This window comes from Dasypus novemcinctus, chromosome 12 (assembly GCF_030445035.2).
Source record: "Dasypus novemcinctus isolate mDasNov1 chromosome 12, mDasNov1.1.hap2, whole genome shotgun sequence".
NCBI lineage: Eukaryota > Metazoa > Chordata > Mammalia > Cingulata > Dasypodidae > Dasypus > Dasypus novemcinctus.
The window spans coordinates 52505000-52523813 of NC_080684.1; the positions used below are offsets into that span (position 1 = coordinate 52505000).

Below are 18814 nucleotides of genomic sequence, written 5' to 3' on the forward strand. Positions count from 1 at the left end.
CCAAGTTAAAAATGCTATTTCATTAGAATGAAACATGTTACAAAGCATCTGGGATTTTGGCAAATTCAGTGAATTGGCCGTGGATTCTTTTAAAGGAATCTCATTTTAATTATGACGTATGATACTGCCACTGAGAGTTCATGAACAGATATGAGTAGCCCATTTTTAAAAACAGATTTATTGAGATTAAATTCTCATATCATACAATACACCAATTTAAATTATAAAAGTCAGTAAGTTTTAGTATAGTCACAGAGTTATGCAACCATCAGCATAATCAATTTTATAACATTTCATTACCCCCAAAAGAAACCCATATGCATTAGCAGTTACTCCCCATTCTTCCCCCAGCTCGTAGCAACCACTAATCTACTCTCTTTGTCTTTTTAGATTCACCTGTTCTCAACATTTCATATAAATGGAATCATACAATGTGGCCTTTTGTGTCTGGCTTCTTTTATTTTTAGCATTATTAATTTTCAAGGTTCATCCATGTTGTGGCATGTATCAGTACTTCATTTCTTCTTAAGGTGGAATAATGTTCTATTGTGTGGATGTATCACATTTTGTTTACCTACTCATCGGTTTACAGATATTTGGTTATTATGAAACGCTGCTATGAACATTGGTATACACCTTTTTGTCTGGACATATGTTTTCATGTTCCTTGAGTGGGGACCTACGTATGTAATTGCTGGGTCATATGTAATTCTGTGTTTAAACATTTGAGGAACTGCCAACTGTTTTTCAAAGTGAATTTTACATTTCCATCTGTGCTGTAAGAGGGTTCCAATTTCTTTACATGCATACCAATTCTTGTTATAGTCTCTTTTTTTGAGGCATTTCCCCAAAGACTAATGATGTTGAGCATCTTTCCATGTGCTTATTGGCCAGCTGTAGATCTACCTTGGAGAAATGTCTATTCAGGCCTTTGCCTGGTGTTTTCTTTTTCTTTTTCTTTTCCTTAATGCATGAATCATTATTGTACATTTTTTGAAATTTCTTGGGGAAAAACCCTGCATCAATCCATCTGTTAAACTGATGGACAGTTTACCACATTAGAAAATAGTATCAAATTGGTATGGATCCGGAACCAGAGGAAGGTTCATAAGAAAGCAAGAAACTGGTGGCAGAACTAACACAAACATTCTCAGAGTCAGCCCACCCTCTACTGATCCTCAAATACAGTGACACAAGTAAAGTACTTAAATATAAGGAAAAACTCACTTTGCCCAATTTTAATTAGGTTATTTGTCTTTTTATTATTGAGGTATTTATGTATTCTGGAAAACAGTTCCTTATTGGATATATGATTTGTGAATATTTTTTCCTATTCTGTCAGTTTTCTTTTCACTTTCTTGAAGCACAAAAGTTTTTAATTTGATGAAGTTCTACTTATCAATTTTTTCTTTAATGAATTGTGCTTTTGGTGACATATATAAGAAACCTTGGCACCTATATTTTACACCTATATTTTCTTCTAAGATATACACCTGTATTTTTTTCTGTGAGTTTTATTGTTTAAGTGCTTTTATTTATGTCTATGGAAGAGTCCAATTTTTTGGTTTTGTTTTGTTTTTTGAGGTACTGGGGGCTGGGGATTGAACTTGGGACCTTGTATGTGGGGAGCTGGCAGTCAACACTGAGCCATATCACCTTCCCTGAGTTGGTTTTTTTGTTTTTTTGTTTGTTTTGCTCGTTGTTTGTTTCTGTTTTTTCAGGAGGCACCGGGAACCAAAACTGGGACCTCCCATGTGGGAGGCAGGAGCTCAACTACTTGAACCATGTCCTCTTCTCTGAGGAAGAGTCCAGTTTTGATATTGCATTTTAAGCCCATTTCTTCAATATTGCTTTTTAGGACCCATCAAATCAACACAATATATTTTTTGGTAGGGCTAATATTCTGTTTTGAATGCATGTTTACTATCTTCCTTTACTGATGACATACAATTTTTGTTTTCAAAAAATATTTCAAATAGAAAAGAATTATGTTTACAAACCCCCTACCTAACATTAACTTTTAAGCAAACACATCTAAATCCCCTTAGCTGTGTTCTGATTTCCCTAAAGATTTGAAGAATAGGGAGATTATCCCTTTATTTGGCATAAAGAAATAGAGGCATTTATGAGACTAAAGCATCACTCTCATACAGAATAACAGACTGTGGGCTATAAAGCAGAACTTCCCGAGAGTGAGCATTGTAGAACACTGGCTACAGGGAAAGGTGGGGGCAGATAATGGTCTCAGGAACAGTCTGATGAAAAATGATGTTATTCCAAGCATTATGGAAATACTTAGAGATAATGAAGTACAGCTGTTAAGAGGTCAGGCAAAAAATACTTCTGCCAGCTTGGGCAAATAACTTAACCTCTTGGTGCCTCAGTCCTCACCTTTAAAACAGGGATAATAATAGTAGCTTCCTTGAAAAGTTGTAATAAGACATAGATAAGTTATTCTACGTAAAAAGCTTAAAACTGTATCTCTACAGAGAAGGTGACTAGTAAACATTAGCTATTATTATTACTCAGACTTTCCCTCCAACTCACTATAGAGATTTCTTTCATAAATTTATGTAAAACTTTTAAATTAACACATGTTTTATACTGTATAAATAAGCAAAAAGAAAAATCACATATAATCTCACTATTTGAAATACTCATTGTTAATACATTGGGTTTTTTTCTTCTAATCTTTTATTCTATGCATTTCTATGTAAATATATATATGCATTCCCACTTACAATAATGGAACACCTTTGTCCAACTTACATTTTGACCTGTGCAAGTTCTTGATTGTGATATTTTCCAGTCAGTATTTTTAAAAATTCATTTTTAATAGAAAAAAATCACGTACTTACGCTTTTTTCCCCCTAGATTAATCTCTTTTCAGGCCATTCTTTTACATAATTGACCAATTCCTCTAATTCACATCAATCCACAATTTCATAAAGATTAAATTCCAAATAGAACAGAAATGTTTCCTGCCACCCTCAACCAAGTCACCACAGCTCCCCACTAGAGGCCCTTGTAGGTTTCATGGTAGTTGATGGAAAGATAAGCCTTACCCGACTCAGTGGTAATAGGCAGAGAGAAAAATGTGTCTGAATAGAGTGGCTTGGTGAATTCTTTCAGGTCCTCATCAAACAGCTGTGTGAAAGCCCGAATGCTGATTCTGAAATGAAAAACAATGTATTTAAGTTCAAATTAATGACTGATCACATTAGGGCAGGCTGAAAAATGTCTTCCAGCAGAAACAGGGTCAGCATCTAGTCAGTGGATATGTGGTATGAATTATGGAATGGATAGGTTTGTACATTCATTCATTTATTCTCTCATTCATCAAATATTTATTGAGCCCCTACTATGTGTCAAAGCCTGTTCTAGGAGCTGAGGATACTGCAAGGAACCAAAGTCCCTTCTCTCCATGAGCTTATATTATCTTGAGGAAGTCAGGTAATAACAACACAAATATAACCTGTCAGTTGATATGTGCTATGAAAAAGAAAAGAGCAGTCTGGTAGTGGCCTGAGGACATGCCATACCAGAACTTGCCCTGTGTGTAGAAGGTAGCTCACTGAGTGCTCCTATAAAATATCATGCAATATAAAATATTGTGCTGCCTGGGGCAAGGGATTTTTAGCTGTGGGACATACAGTGCAGTCCCCAGGAATGTTAGGAAACCATTTCCTTAAGAAGAGATAACATCAGAACTGTGTAAGCAGGGAATTCCTAGAGCTACACATGCATGACCCAGACAAGAGCACACACAGAAAGGACTGTAGAGACCCTCATGCTTTGGAGCTATTCTCCAAATTCATTGCATGAATAAACCCTGAAGGAGAGTACTTGCACAGGTAGAAATGCAAAGACTTCTTTAAAAAATTAGTTCCTGGCATTCAAGGGAAGTCCTGTCTTAATACTAGCTGGATCCATACTTAAGGAACAGATGTTTCAGAATCTAAATTCCATTGATAACACATTAAAATGTCCAGGTTTCAACAAAAGATTACAAAACATACAAAGAAATAGGAAATGATGGCTCAGACAAAGGGCAAGAATAAAGCATTAGAAACTAGCAATGAGAAGGATCAGACCTGGGACATACCAGAAAAAGACTTTAAAAATGTCCTAAATATGCTCAGAGCTAAACAAAAACATGGACAAAGAACTAAAGGAAATCAGGAAAATGATAGTGTAACACAAAGAGAATATTTTTTTTTTTTTAAAGATTTTTTTATTTTATTTTTTTATTTATTTAATTTCCCCCCCTCCCCTGGTTGTCTGTTCTTGGTGTCTATTTGCTACATCTTGTTTCTTTGTCTGCTTTTGTTTCTTTGTCCGCTTCCGTTGTCGTCAGCGGCACGGGAAGTGTGGGCGGCGCCATTCCTGGGCAGGCTGCACTTTCTTTTCACACTGGGCGGCTTTCCTCACGGGCGCACTCCTTGCGTGTGGGGCTCCCCCACGCGGGGGACACCCTTGCGTGGCACGGCACTCCTTGCGCGCATCAACACTGCACATGGCCAGCTCCACACGGGTCAAGGAGGCCCGGGGTTTGAACCGCGGACCTCCCATATGGTAGACGGACGCCCTAACCACTGGGCCAAAGTCCGTTTCCCAACAAAGAGAATATTAATAGAGACATGGAAACTATGAAAAGGAACCAAACAGGGTATAAAGACCACAGTAACAGAAATTAAAATTCCTTATAGGAATTCAACAACAGATTGGAGCTATTCAATATTCAAAGAAATAATGGCTGAAAACTTCCCAAATTTAACAGAAGACATGAATATACACATCCAAGATGCTCAATGAACTCCAAATAAGATAAACCTAAATAGACCCACACTGTGCCATATTATAATCAAACTATTGAATACTAAAGATGAAGAAAAAATCCTGAAAACTGCATGAGTGAAACAACATGTCACTAATAAGGGACCCTCAATAAGATTAAGTTCAGAGTTCTTATGGGAAATCAAGGAGGCAAGAAGGCAGTGGGGTGACATATTTAAAGTGCTGAAAGCAAAAATTGCCAACCAAGAATTCTGTATGTAGCAAAATTGTCTTACTAGATCAGCCCTATCAGAGAGGCTAAAGAGAACTGCAGATTGAAAGGAAAGGACAATCGACAATAGAGTGAAGCTACATGAAGAAATAAAGATCTCTGGTGAGGGTAGCGAAATGAGTAACTCCATGTATTTCTGGTTTGTAACTTCATTTCACTACCTAAAGGATCTAAAAGACAAATGCATAAAACTTAATGACTAATCATTGGTTTTGAACCCATAACACATTAAAAGTTATTGGTGATAAGAACTACATAAAGGTAGGGAGACAGAGGGGTATAGTTTGTGTTTTCTATTGAAATTAAGTTGGTATCAAAGCAAAGGAGAATGTTGTTAAAATCTAAGCCTTATGGTAATTACAAAGAAAACATCAGAGAAAACGCAAGCTCTCTATATGGGGTTTGTATTACTTTTGTAACTGTCTGGTAAGTTTGAAAGTAGTGCAAAATAAAAAGTAGAAAACAAAAAAGAAAAGAGCAATCCAAGAGAGATGGAACATAATGGGAATAAAATGTGTGGGACTATTTTTATTCATTATTGGCAATGAAGATCTCCTTGACAAAAAGACGCTTGCACAGAAACCAGAATAAAGTGAGGGAGGGAGCGACATCTGATTCCAGGTAGAGGGAGTAGCAGGTTCAAGGCTCTGAGGATTATGCTCAGTGTGTCTGAGGATCAGCAAGGAGGCCAGCGTGACTGGAGCACAGTAAACAAGGAAGGAAGTGGTAACGGATGCAGTCAGAGAGATAGATGGGAGCCAGACCATGTAAGAATCTGGATCATGGTAAGGACTTATGTTCTGGGAAAGATGGGAAGCCACTGGAAGGTGTTCATTGGGATTGCTCTTGCTGCTGCTACACTGTGCTGCTAATTGTGCTGTTGCCTGGAGAAGAAGGGAAACGAGTTGGAAGGTTACTGTAGCAGTCCCTTTGGGAGATGACGGTGGCCTGGACCAGAGTGATGGTGAAGGTGGTGAGATGGGTTGGCTATTTCAAAGGGAGAACTGAAATATTTGAAGTTGGATGTGGAGTATGAAAAAAAGATACTATGTGTTCTGCTTAGGGAACAATTGGAAGAATGAGATAATATTTTACTAACATGAGGGAAGACTGTAGAGGAATAGGTTGAAGGGTTTGAGAAGATCTAAAGTTCAACTGCAGTGACAGAATTCACCAGCCAGACAAGGGAATGGAAGGCATCCCAAAGACAGTGAAAAGAACGTGCAAAGACTCACACATATGAGAGAGCCATGTCACATTCAAGGGAACCTGGAGGAGTGAGGTATAGCCAAAGGACATGGCAAGTGGGAGGAAGGCTGTAGTGGCAAGGAGATGGAGAGCATGAGGGCCTTGTGTAGCTGCTCAGGAACCTGGACTTGCTCCTGGAAGGGAGTGGAAGCCACTGGGAGTCCTGATCTAGAAAGGGCTGTGAGCAGATTGGCTCTCACACACTTTACTGCTCGCAACAGCCCTGTGATGTTTCACAGATGAAAAAAGTGAGGATTCCAGAACGGAAATTCTGTTTAGAATGTCATGTAGCTAAAAAGTGGCAGAGATAGAACTCAAATCCAGGCTTTCTCTGTAGGACCTCGGCTGTTATGGTCGCTTACCTCTCCAAAAGCAAACAAATAAACAAAACAAAACAGTCTCAACTTTTCAATTCAGAATTCTCCCATTTGGGAGATATTTGCTCAAGCTTCCTTGAGCTCAAATAATGAGGGCACTGAGGGATCTCTTCAGGAGTTGAAAGACCCCAGTTTTCTCATCTTGCTTATGTTTCTCCTTTGTTCTGTAAGAGAGCTTATATTCTGCAGGGTACAGACTCATGTGGTTTCTTCTTCTAAGCATTCCTAAGTTTGCCAGCCTCAGCTGGGGTGGCAACAGCAGGTTGTGGTGAGTCCTAGGCAGAGTTGGCTACTCAGTGCTCCTCAGAAAAAGTGGAAGATAAAATTTAAAGTTTTTTGTGTCTCCCAAAACTCAGTCTTTCTACTTGGACATTCTCACAGTAGTTTACACAGTAATTGATTTGACTCATATTAACGAAATTGTAGGAGAAAGAACAATCTATTAAGAAGCTTCCAGGAAGCGGACATGGCTCAACTGATAGAGTGTTCCCCTACCATATGGATGGTCCAGGGTTCGATACCCAGGGCCTCCTGACCTGTGTGGTGAGCTGGCCCAATGCCGTGCAACTGTGTGCAAAGAGTGCCGTGCCAAGCAGGGGTGCCCCCGTGTAGGGGTGCCCCACACACAAGATGTGCGCCCTGCTAGGAGAGCTGCCCTGCGTGAAGAAAGCACAGCCCACCCAGGAGTGGTGCTACACATGGCGCCACACACACACAGAGCTGACGCAGCAGGATGACGCAACAAAGAGACAGATTCCCAGTGCCGCCTGATAATGCAAGCGGACTCAGAACACACAGCAAATGGACACAGAGAGCAGACAACACGGGGAAAGGGGAGAGAAATAAATAAAATAAATCTCAAAAAAAAAAAAAAAGAAGCTTCCATTCACATAATGAATTGGAGCTTTTGCAAAATGTTGAAGGACTTCTTCGACACATTCCCTGCCAATGGAGGCAGGAACCCAACTACTATAAATGACCCAGTAAAATGCAGAGCCTTCTTGTAACACAAGCTATTAATCTACAGGAGCCCCTGTGCATCACATGCTCAGACAGCTGCATACCCAGCAATGCACCATGTCCCTTCAAGTGAAATAACAGTAATATATCTAACCTGTAGGCAGTCCGCGGCTTCAGTGGTCCATCACAAAATTTTTGCTGATTCGGATCGCATTTTCCACCCAGGCTGTCCATCTCAGCTCCAAGCTTAATGTTAAAACTCCTGGAGTTGCTGTCAGGACTTTCTGAACATTTGCTTGCAAAATAATTGGTCTGATACACTCGAATGGAGGCATTGTGCCGATATTCCAGGTAGGAAGGCAGGGGGTGCTGTGGTTCTGGCTTCAGCTCATCACTGCCTGGAGGGAGAAAGCTGCAGGTGAGGGCTGATTTTGTTGTGACCTTCGGGATTCAGTGATTTCTAACTGGGCTTCTGAGGCTGCCTCCTCACCTGGGCACTATCTCTGGCCATCCCCAGAGCACAGGCTCTGTGATCTTAAGGGTCGCTGTCAAATTATCCTAATTAAATTAAATTTATTTTATTATTTTTTCATTGTCATAATGTATATGTAATGTAAAATTTGTCATTTTAACCATTTTTAAGCATACAATTCAGTGGCGATATTTACATAATGAATTTAGTTTTAATTGGCATTTCCTAAAATAAATAAATGTATTTAAATATACACATATGCACACACACATATGCAATCATTTTCCTAGAAAAAAAGAGTGTGTGTGAGAGAAGGTAGCCCAAGGCATCAAACAAATGATATCATGTCCCACAACTCAAGAAAGTTGAACAATTCCCATTGTGAGGGTCAACTCAGTAAGCTCACTATCTTGCCAATAACCATTGTAGCTGAGCTAATAAGGAAATCCCTGTGACCTGGGAAATAGGGAACGATAAGAGAAATCATGTCCTGGGCCAGAGCAGTCTGTCCCACACGGCACACTCCACATGCCACGCCTGGTCTGATAATTGCTCCGTGTACGGCTCTCTGTTATCTTGAGTACAGTTTAATCTTGGCTCAGATTTGGCCCGTCACTCAGAATACTTCCCAGCACTCTTCCCCCCTCACCCCCGCCCCCAGCCTGCTGTGTGTTTTGGCACTACAAAGCTAATTGTGCTGTTGCCTGGAGGAAAGCATAATTAGGAAGATAGACAGTATAGAGATCAGATACCATTTACAATGCACTTCAAGGAGTGGTACTTTGGGGGTTCATCCTAGCATTCTGGACTCTGGTTTCAACAAAATTTGCTCAAAATGAGTGGGTCTTGGAAATATTCTTTTGGTTAGTAGCAGTTGCAGAGGAATTTTGCCATTAGGATGAGCATACATGCTGTCAAGGACATTTGCACGAGATGGACTGTTATCTTGGATCACGGGGGGAGCATGATCTATCACCATGGACATTGATAACTGAAATCCAGCTGGAGAACACCAGGTTGCTTGCTGAAGTGTGACTTCCTTTTTGGTCACTAACTACTCTTCATGTAAAAAAACAATATATTCATTGCAGCTTAATTAAATCTAAAGTCGTTCTACAGTTCACTAATATATATCCAATTATGAGGCATGAGGAAATCTGGGATGCACCACTGGCCCTTAAAATTATTTAACTAATTATGCATAATCAGTTTTAGTACAATTAAATAAAAAGTAAAAACACATCGACTGTTAGATATCCCGTGAGATGAAAATACTAAATCAAGATGGCAGTGCTATTTAGCCTAGAAATAGTTCTAGCACTTATTAGGTTGGAAGATCCCCTCTTGACCTCAAATGAGTCAAAACCATCATGTATTGAAAAATATAAGGAATGTAAAATATATCAATGCTATTCCAGGCCCAGTGTCTCTTTTGTAGATATACATGAGACCTCAAAAGCAAATGCATGTATGGACATGTGTGCATCCAAATACAACACTCCTTGGCAAATGCTAAATAGTGTATTGGGTGGGTCTCTGGGATGCTATAATTATTACCTAGTATTTTCTCAGTCTGGAGGAATTAGATAGACATTGAATAATTTAAGAAACTAACAATGGAACAAACAACTCAAAATTCAGTAGGAAAAGGAGGAATGCTTTTCCATGATCATCTTTTCACTCTTTCAAGCTTTTGTATATTTCTGTGAATAGGAGGGTGATTTTGAAATGTGTGGTTGGTTGAGGTATTTGGAATAGGGAAGGGTGAAGAGAGTTGAAGCATATTGTTTAGGGGTGGAATAAAAGAGGGGTGAGCAGCTTGTATTGCTCCCATCTAGGAACGAAATCAGGAGACCCCATTATAGCGACTGATTTGATTGTATAAGCTTTGAATGGTGTGAGCATGGTTTAAGAGTACAACATCTGAAGTCAGAATGCCTCGTTTTGAATTCTCCAACTACAAGCTTTGTGACCTCGGGCAAGTTACTAAATTGCTTTGTGCTGCAGATTCCTTATTCATAAAATTGGGATACTCATAGTATCATTCTCATGGGATTGTGTAAGGATTGAATGAGTCAGTAAGTATATGTCAATAGTACAAACAGTACCCGACACAAAGCAAAGGCTTAATAAAGGACGATGATTATTGTTGTTGTGGCTGTTATTATATTATTATTCTCCCATTTAATAATTAAAGCCAGTGGATAAAAGACTTTATAGCTGACAGGCTTTTGAGCAGTTTTTCATTACATGTCCTTGCATCCAGCAGAGATAGATCTGGGTGATATACAAATTAAAAACTTGTGATAGAAAGTGCCCCCAAGTGACCTTGGAGAAAGTAATCCTGTGTCTTACAGCAGAGTTAATTCATGAAAACTTACCATCAGCCTCTCTCACCACCACTGTGAAGTATTTCACAGCTCCATTGGTGTCGCTGAACCAGCTGCAGTTGAAAGTAAAGTTGATGGAAGATTTGCTAATTAGCACATCCTTTTTATTCACACGAATATGTGGAGGTGGAGGAGGGGGGCCTGGAAAAGGGAGTGAAGAAGGAACCAAGAGGGGTCACAACTCAGCTTTCATGTCATAAACAACAGTCAGGGCAACTTAAGTCTCTGCAGTTCCCTCAGATAGAGTGTGTGTGCGTGTCTGTTAAGAGCCTGTAACCAAGACACCCTCCTCCTCTACAGAAGGCAAGCAGGCAGAGGAAGCGATTTGCCAGGGACACATTAAACATAATGAAGGAGACAACTTCTCAGCAGGATTTCCTGAAGTTCTTGCATCAAAGTGCTTAAAAGCTCCATTACAGCTCTAACTATATTAGGCAAAGTGATGCATTTAAACACTAACTCATTCAGGTACTTTAAGATCATTTAACTTGTTTGCTGCCAGGGTACTTTACAAACAGAAATGTTTCCATTTCAAGGTGCCTTTGAGGTCCTCTGCTCCAAGTGACAACAGGACGTGCTCAGTGAAGGTGAACGGAATGCAGGTGGACAGCGGCGATGGAAACCATGAGACAGGCGCAGAGCCCCTCCCGCCAGTGACAGGCGGCTGCGTGTAGACTCAGGGACACTTACGGTCTATCATTGTGATGGTGCTGTCCTCCACCACCTCGCTGGTCATGCCGGCCGACTGCACCTTGATGGACACCAGGTACCTCTTATGGGGCACCAGCATCATGATGCTGAGCAGAGATTTTTCTTTTTCTAGCTTTCTGGAAAACTCTACTTCTTGGGTATCCATTTTCCGGCATTCAATGCTATACCCATCAAAGTCGGAATCAGGTGGGATCCAGGAACAGGCAATGGCAGTCGAATTCTGAGGACGGCAATGCAGGTTTTGTATCTTGTCTGGCTCTAAAAAAAAAAAAAGAAAAGAAAAACACTTGTAGAATAGGTCATTGTCTCGGTTTGTGATGGACTCATTATAAAGATGACCTAGGACCTATGTGTAAACCACAGTAGTAGTGGCTGATGCACTGATTTGGAATACAACCCTCTCCTGACACCTGCATAGCTATAGGAATTCTTATTCTTGGCATTTGCAACTTTGAAACTCCCACATCTGTGGGCCACTGAATGAATTCCTAGTTCATATCAAGGTGTACAAATGTCAGCTAAGTCATACGAGGTTTTATACAAGGAAAAAGCTTTTTCAGGAGAAGGGGAAAATTGGCCTTTGAAGCAAGCAATGATAGTGACTTTTTGAAAATTAACCGCTTGTTACTCTTTTGAACTCCCTTCAAACCAAGTCACAGCTGAGACCAGAAGATACCTTTACTTTCAGCCTTGGAGAATGTCTTAAAAGATCTACCAGTGATGTGGCTCAAGTGATAAAGCCTCTGCCTACTATGTGGGGGGACCCGGGTTTGATTTCTGAGGCCTCCTGGTGAAAAAGAAGAAGAGAAAGCATGCCCGTGCGGTGAGCCAGTGCCTGCGTGGTGAGCTGAGTGCCCACATGGTAAGCCATGTGGCGAGCCAGTGCCTGCGTGGTGAGCTGAGTGCCCACATGGTAAGCCACGTGGCGAGCCAGTGCCTGCGCGGTGAGCTGAGTGCCCACATGGTAAGCCACGTGGCGAGCCAGTGCCTGCGTGGTGAGCTGAGTGCCCACATGGTAAGCCACGTGGCGAGCCAGTGCCTGCGTGGTGAGCTGAGTGCCCACATGGTAAGCCACGTGGCGAGCCAGTGCCTGCGTGGTGAGCTGAGTGCCCACATGGTAAGCCACGTGGCGAGCCAGCGCCTGCGTGGTGAGCTGAGTGCCCACATGGTAAGCCACGTGGCGAGCCAGTGCCTGCGTGGTGAGCTGAGTGCCCACATGGTAAGCCATGTGGCGAGCCAGTGCCTGCGTGGTGAGCTGAGTGCCCACATGGTAAGCCACGTGGCGAGCCAGTGCCTGTGCGGTGAGCTGAGTGCCCACATGGTAAGCCACGTGGCGAGCCAGTGCCTGCGCGGTGAGCTGAGTGCCCACATGGTAAGCCACGTGGCGAGCCAGTGCCTGCGCGGTGAGCTGAGTGCCCACATGGTAAGCCACGTGGCGAGCCAGTGCCTGCGCGGTGAGCTGAGTGCCCACATGGTAAGCCACGTGGCGAGCCAGTGCCTGCGCGGTGAGCTGAGTGCCCACATGGTAAGCCACGTGGCGAGCCAGTGCCTGCGCGGTGAGCTGAGTGCCCACATGGTAAGCCACGTGGCGAGCCAGTGCCTGTGCGGTGAGCTGAGTGCCCACATGGTAAGCCATGTGGCGAGCCAGTGCCTGTGCGGTGAGCTGAGTGACTGTGCAAGTGCCCACATGGTGAGCCGAGTGCCCATGTGAGTGCCTGCATGGTGAGCCAGTGTCCACGTGAGTGAGTCTCGCAGCAAGATGATGATGCAACAAAAGAGAAATGAAGGACAGGGTCAAGGTGAAGCACAGTACAGACCAGGAACTGAGGTAGCACAATTGACAGGGAAACTTTCTCTACATCAGAGGTCCCCAGGATCAAAGCCCAGTGAACCCTAGGGGAGAAAGATGAGAAGAGAAGACAAAAAGAGAAATAGATATAGCAGATCACACAGCAAATGGATACAGACAGCAAAAACAGCAGAGTGGGGTAGGGAGAAGGGAAGGAAAAAAAAAGATTCTTCCTAATCCATAATTCTGACAAATGGGGAAAGAATAACATGGAAATTTGCTTCAATCTCATCTCTCAGTTCCCTCTCTCTACTCTTCCCCATCCTTCCAAGACTTGGCTTGCATCTCTCTTCCTTAAGAAAATATTTATCTAGCACCTAGTACATGCAATGCACTCTTTTAGGGATTGTGGACAACAAAGAGATGAATAAGACATCAGCAGTAACCTTCAGGAAGGGAGATGAGTCCAAATAGCTATAATACAAGAATGTACCAGAAGAAATAAGGAAAAGAAGGTACTGTGGGATTCTGAGGAGGGACGGGTTTAATGATAGGCAGGGGTCAGGAAAAGGTTTTATGGCAGAGATGACATCTTGTGAGATATTGGGCAAGAGGCATTTAGGACACAGAAAACCATGAATATAGGCACCAAGGGTAAGGCTGGAAAGAGTGGGAAGGTGGATGATCTATCACGGCTGGAGCACAGAGTACTGGCAGGAATGATTTGACATGATAATTATAAACTCTATCTTGTTTAAGGCTCTGTTATTTTGGGTTTTCTGTTACAGCCCAACCCAATACCAACATATACTCCTCAGGGTTCCACCAGCTATTCCTTCTGAAAACAGCATTGAGTCCCTCTTCCTGCAGGTGCCTGTCCTCCTGGGCATACCCTGTTAGCCGATGCTGCTCTTAAAACTGGAGCATCCAGGATTGAACACAATGTTCCAGCTGTGCTCTGACCAGGCCATCTCTTGTGCAATTATATGAGCTTTTAAACTGAGCATCGTGATTCTATTAGCATAGGCTACAATAAACCACTGGAAACTCTTCCTGAGCTTGCTGTACATGAAAACTCTGGTTGTTTTCATGTATTGTCCTTGACTCACAACTATCTGATCCCAAACTTCTCTTTGGATGCAATATGGAGCATAAGTGTCACCTGTTACAGCATGAATGTTTGTTGAATAAATAAAGCAGCTGCTCCTAAAATTTCCAATTTTCAACTATGTGTTTTATCAACAACCAATAAATATTTGATTGATCTTGGAAGCTATGTTAAAGGTATTATTGAAAATTAAATATTTGAACTTAGGTTCTTAAGGTTCTTAGGTTCTTAAACCTTTGTTCTTTGGGGTTTGTTGTATACAGTTAAAGTAATTTATCTCTAGGATTTATAGCAATATGTCATAACTGGTTCCTCTGCTTTCAGTTTTGCCCTTTTCAATCTATTCACTGCACTGTACTCAGAATGACTTTCTAAAGTGCAAATCAGAGTATGACATCCTTCTGGAAATCCTTCAGTGGCTCCAATTGATTCAGGAGAATGTTCAAAATCATTACAATTGTACACCATACAGTCTATGACCTAATCATCACTCCGGCTAATTAAACTTCTTTCTGTTCTTCTATTAGCAGATCCCTCTCTTCTCCCTGACTCTTAGAATATTTTATTCTCACTACCTGGCGTATTTTCCATTTCTCTCCCCACCTACACCTGGTGAATTCTGCTCTTTCCTTAGGCTTCAATTTGGATATTCTTATAGGAAGCCCCCTTGTATCATCAGGGTTGATGCCCATACCATCTACCATATACTTCTCTCATCAGACCCAAATTACAATTTTCTATTTAATTTTACTATCTGTCACCTATTTGTGGAGCTCCAAGAGAGCAGAGATTATTTCTTTATTGCCATGTTGGATGAATGAACTGATCTGTATAGGTTTCTGCTTGAATTCAAAACCAACCAATCCCAAGTGAAAATGTGGATTTGAACTAAGCCTCATCAGAATATGATGTTGCAACATACTTCCTACTCCATCAGAGACCCAAATGTGGCAAAACATGTCTTACTTGTCCTCACAGATCCAGAAATCGGTTTGCTGTAGGTTTTCAAGGAATCACCGCTGACAGTCTTGACACTGAATTGGTAGGATCTCCCTGGACGAAGACCATATACAATGCGTCCTTCTGATTTTCTGCTGCTATAGGGGTTGAAGACAGTGAGTGCATCTTTCGGGAACCACTGCAGTTCAAAGTCATCGTAGTCTGTCCAGTCTGGGGGCACCTTCCAGGTGATGGCCAGGGATGTGTTTGCAACATCAGCAAATGACATAAGACTTGGAGGACTTGGGGCTATATGTAAGAGAAAGTGAAAAATTACAACTGTGCCATAGCATGCAAATAAGGATGGCTGAGTGACATCAGGCATATTTTTAATATACTTTGTAGGAAGAGATAATATGACAATGTAATCTGTAGAGTGTTTACTATATGTAAGGCACTGTCCTCATGTCCTCTGTATACTTGTCTTTAATTCTCATAACCAGAGCTTCCTAAATAAGCTGCTGTGGAGTATGAGTATGACCTAAATGGGTTACAAGTGTGCAGAAGTATTGATTCCATCAGATTTTGGGACAGTAGGGCTGGAGTCCACAGACAATTATGTCCAGTTGCAGATAGCCTTGTTCACTGACCCCAGTGCAGCATATATATATTAATATTATTTATTTGTACCCAAGACATAGAAACGATTAAGAAGTACTGCTCATAGCAACACATGATGATGAGTATGAATTATTTCCATTTTACTGACGAGGACTCTAAGGCTTATAAAAGCTCAGTAACTGCCCTGCATCCCATAAGTAAATGGCAGAGCTAAGTTAAGGATCTAGATCTTTTTACCAGTCTGTGTCCTTTATCCACTGTACCAAAGTGCCTTCCCAAGTTTAGAGACGAGCACATGGTACATCATCAAGTTTATTTCTTGTCATTAAAATAATAATTAAAATGTGTCTTTGGAAGCTACTGCCCATCAAAAGATGATCATTGGCAACGAGGCTTTGTACCTGTTCTGCTCTCCACTGCGACCTTATTGGTGAGATGCCCACTGTGAGTTACCACACACAGTGTGTATTTCCTTCCGGGAATGAGGCCATGAAAGCGCCACTCGGTCAGGTCCTTGTCTTTCCAGTTTTCCTTCTTTGTACCATTGGGGTTATAAAGAATTAGCTCATAAAAGTCGAAGTCCCCAGAGGCTGGACTCCAGTGGAACCAGAGGCTGTCTGTCATGTTCTGATTGGATCCCTTGAGATTACTCACAGAAGCTGGGACTTAAACAGAAGGAAAAGCTTTACTCAGATCAAAGAAATATTTCTTTGAATACTCTCTTGCTCCTTTCTCTCTCTTCTCCTTCTGGGGCTCCCACAATGTATATATTGATACCAAGCAAACAGATTTTAAAGGGAGATATTTTGGAATACCTCAAATTCTATGAAAGAACTAAAAAAGTCTTGTTGTGACCGAGAGTGACTTGGCAGGATAAGAAACTACTTTTGATAGAGAAGGTGAAAACTTCCCAAATTTAACATGAATATAACACATGCAAGATGTTAATGAACTCCAAACAAGATAAACCCATAAAGACCCTGTTCTGGCTTGAGTCTTTTGTGGACCCCAGAAAATTAAGTTCTTAAGCTAACCCATTCTTGTACATGTAAGTATATTTTACATAGGTCCCTTTGATTAGATTCAGTTAAGAGAAATTTAATTAGGTCACTTTTGATTAGGTCGCTTTAGGGCGTGATCCAGGTTAGGTTTCCATGTTCTTGCTGGGGTCTTATGTAATTGGAGAACTGAAAGCAGAAACACACAGAGAAAGACAGCTGTCAAATTTTACCCCACCACATGAGAGAAGACTTGAGGATCATTAGAAGCTGAGGCTGAAGCAAAGCCTTCAAGAGGCTAGGCCCATGTTGCAGCTCAAAGCTGAAGACAAGAGCCTTGCCATGTGCTGAATCACTCATAGCTGAGCTTAAGGCGAAAGCAATCTGGAGGAGAAGGCAGAGAGAGACCTAGACAGAGAGCTGCCATTTTGCCTTGCCATGTTGCAGGATTCCGGGATTTGCTAACTGCTAAAATTTGGTGAAACAGCATTTCTGATGATGCCTTGATTTAGACATTTTCACAGCTTGGAACTTAATAAATCTTCATTATAACAGCCAACCCATTTCTGGTAATTTTGCATTGGCAGCCTTTGGCAAACTAAGACCCACACTGTGCTATATCATAATTAAATTGCCAAATGCCAAAGATAAAGAGAATTCTGAAAGTCTCAAGAGAGAAGCAACATTTCACATAAAAGGGAGTCTTGATAAGATTAAAGGACTGATTTCTCATTGGAAATCATGAAGGCCAAAAGGCAGGGGGATGACATATTTAAAATGCGGAAAGTAAAATTTGCCAACAATGAATTCTATATGTGGCAAAATTGTCTTTCAAAAGGGAGGGAGAGAAAAAGACTTTCCCAGATAAACAAAAGCTGAGGGCGTTTGTCACCACTAGTCCTGCCCTAAAGGAGATACTAAAGAGAATTCTGCAGGTTGAAAGGAAAAGACACTGGACAGTACGTTGAAGCTGCATGAAGAAATAAAGATCTCCTGTAAGGGTAGTGACATAGGTAAATATAAATGCTAGTACTATTGTAATTTTTGTTTTGTAGCCCCACCTTTTATTTCCTACAGGATCTAAAAGGCATAAGTATAAAACATTATGATAAGTCAGTGGCTTTGGGCTTATATAACCTAACTGTTGACAAGAACTACATAAAGGTGGGGGGACAGAAGAGTGCAGTTTGCATATATTATTGAAGTTACATTGGTATCAAAGTAAAGGAGATTGTTACAGATTACAGATGTTAAATTTAAGCCCCATAGTAACTACAGAGAAAATACCTGGGAATATGCAAGCTCACAGAGATAGAAATTAAAGCATAGGAAGCCAAGGGTGAGGGACAGGGAAAATGGGGGAGTTAATTCATAATGGGTACACAGTTTCTGTCTGGGGAGTTGAGAACCTTTTAGTAATCTGGGGTGGTGGGGGGTACTGCAATATTGTGAATGTGATTAATTCCATTGAATGGAATGCTTGGGAACGGTTGAGATGGGAATGTTTATGTGGTATACATGTTCCCGCAATTAAAAAAAAAGAAAGAGAAAGCAACTAAAGAGACAATGGCAATTAAATACAATAGATGATACTGGATGAGCTCTAGAAAAGGCTCAAAGGCATAAGAAAAAAAAGGAAAATAGATTATATCAATGCTAAACTTCTTGAACTTGGTAACTGTATTTCAGGTGGTTACATAAGTGAATAACCTTGTTCTTAGGAAATGTACTTGGTAGTATTAAGTGTCTAAGAAGCATTATGCATACAACTTGTATACAAGTGTATACAAGTGTATACAAGTAAATAATTACGGAGAGAGAGAGAGAGAGAAATAGCAAATGTGGCAAAATGGTACCCTTGGTGGATCTGGGTATCTGGGGGGTAGAGATACGTTGGAGTTTTCTTTATGGGGTTTGTATTTTTGTAACTGTCCTATACGTTTGAAAGTATTTAAAAATGAAACGTTAAAAAAACCCTGCTTGCTTGGTATAATCTGTCCCTTCTCCTTCCCTTCCTTATTAATGCAGAGTTCTACAAAGTCAGGGCCTTGTCTGCCTTGTTTGTGGTCATATTCCCAGCAGTGAGTCCCATGCCTGCTCTGGGAGAGCACTCAGAAGCTAATGGTGAATGAG

General features: G+C 41.2%; 1 protein-coding gene across 3 annotated transcripts in view; it reads right to left on the reverse strand.

Annotated features, from left to right (window-relative positions):
* Positions 1-18814, reverse strand: part of PTPRB (protein tyrosine phosphatase receptor type B) — a 122070-nt gene that overhangs the window by 26395 nt on the left and 76861 nt on the right. For all 3 annotated transcript variants that reach the window (XM_058308423.1, XM_058308421.2, XM_058308426.2), the window contains 6 exons: positions 16085-16348; positions 15090-15371; positions 11206-11484; positions 10507-10656; positions 7808-8051; positions 3066-3172 (listed from right to left, as the gene is read on the reverse strand). In XM_058308423.1, the coding sequence (XP_058164406.1) occupies positions 3066-3172; positions 7808-8051; positions 10507-10656; positions 11206-11484; positions 15090-15371; positions 16085-16348 (1326 nt within the window). The remainder of the gene's footprint in view (positions 1-3065; positions 3173-7807; positions 8052-10506; positions 10657-11205; positions 11485-15089; positions 15372-16084; positions 16349-18814) is intronic.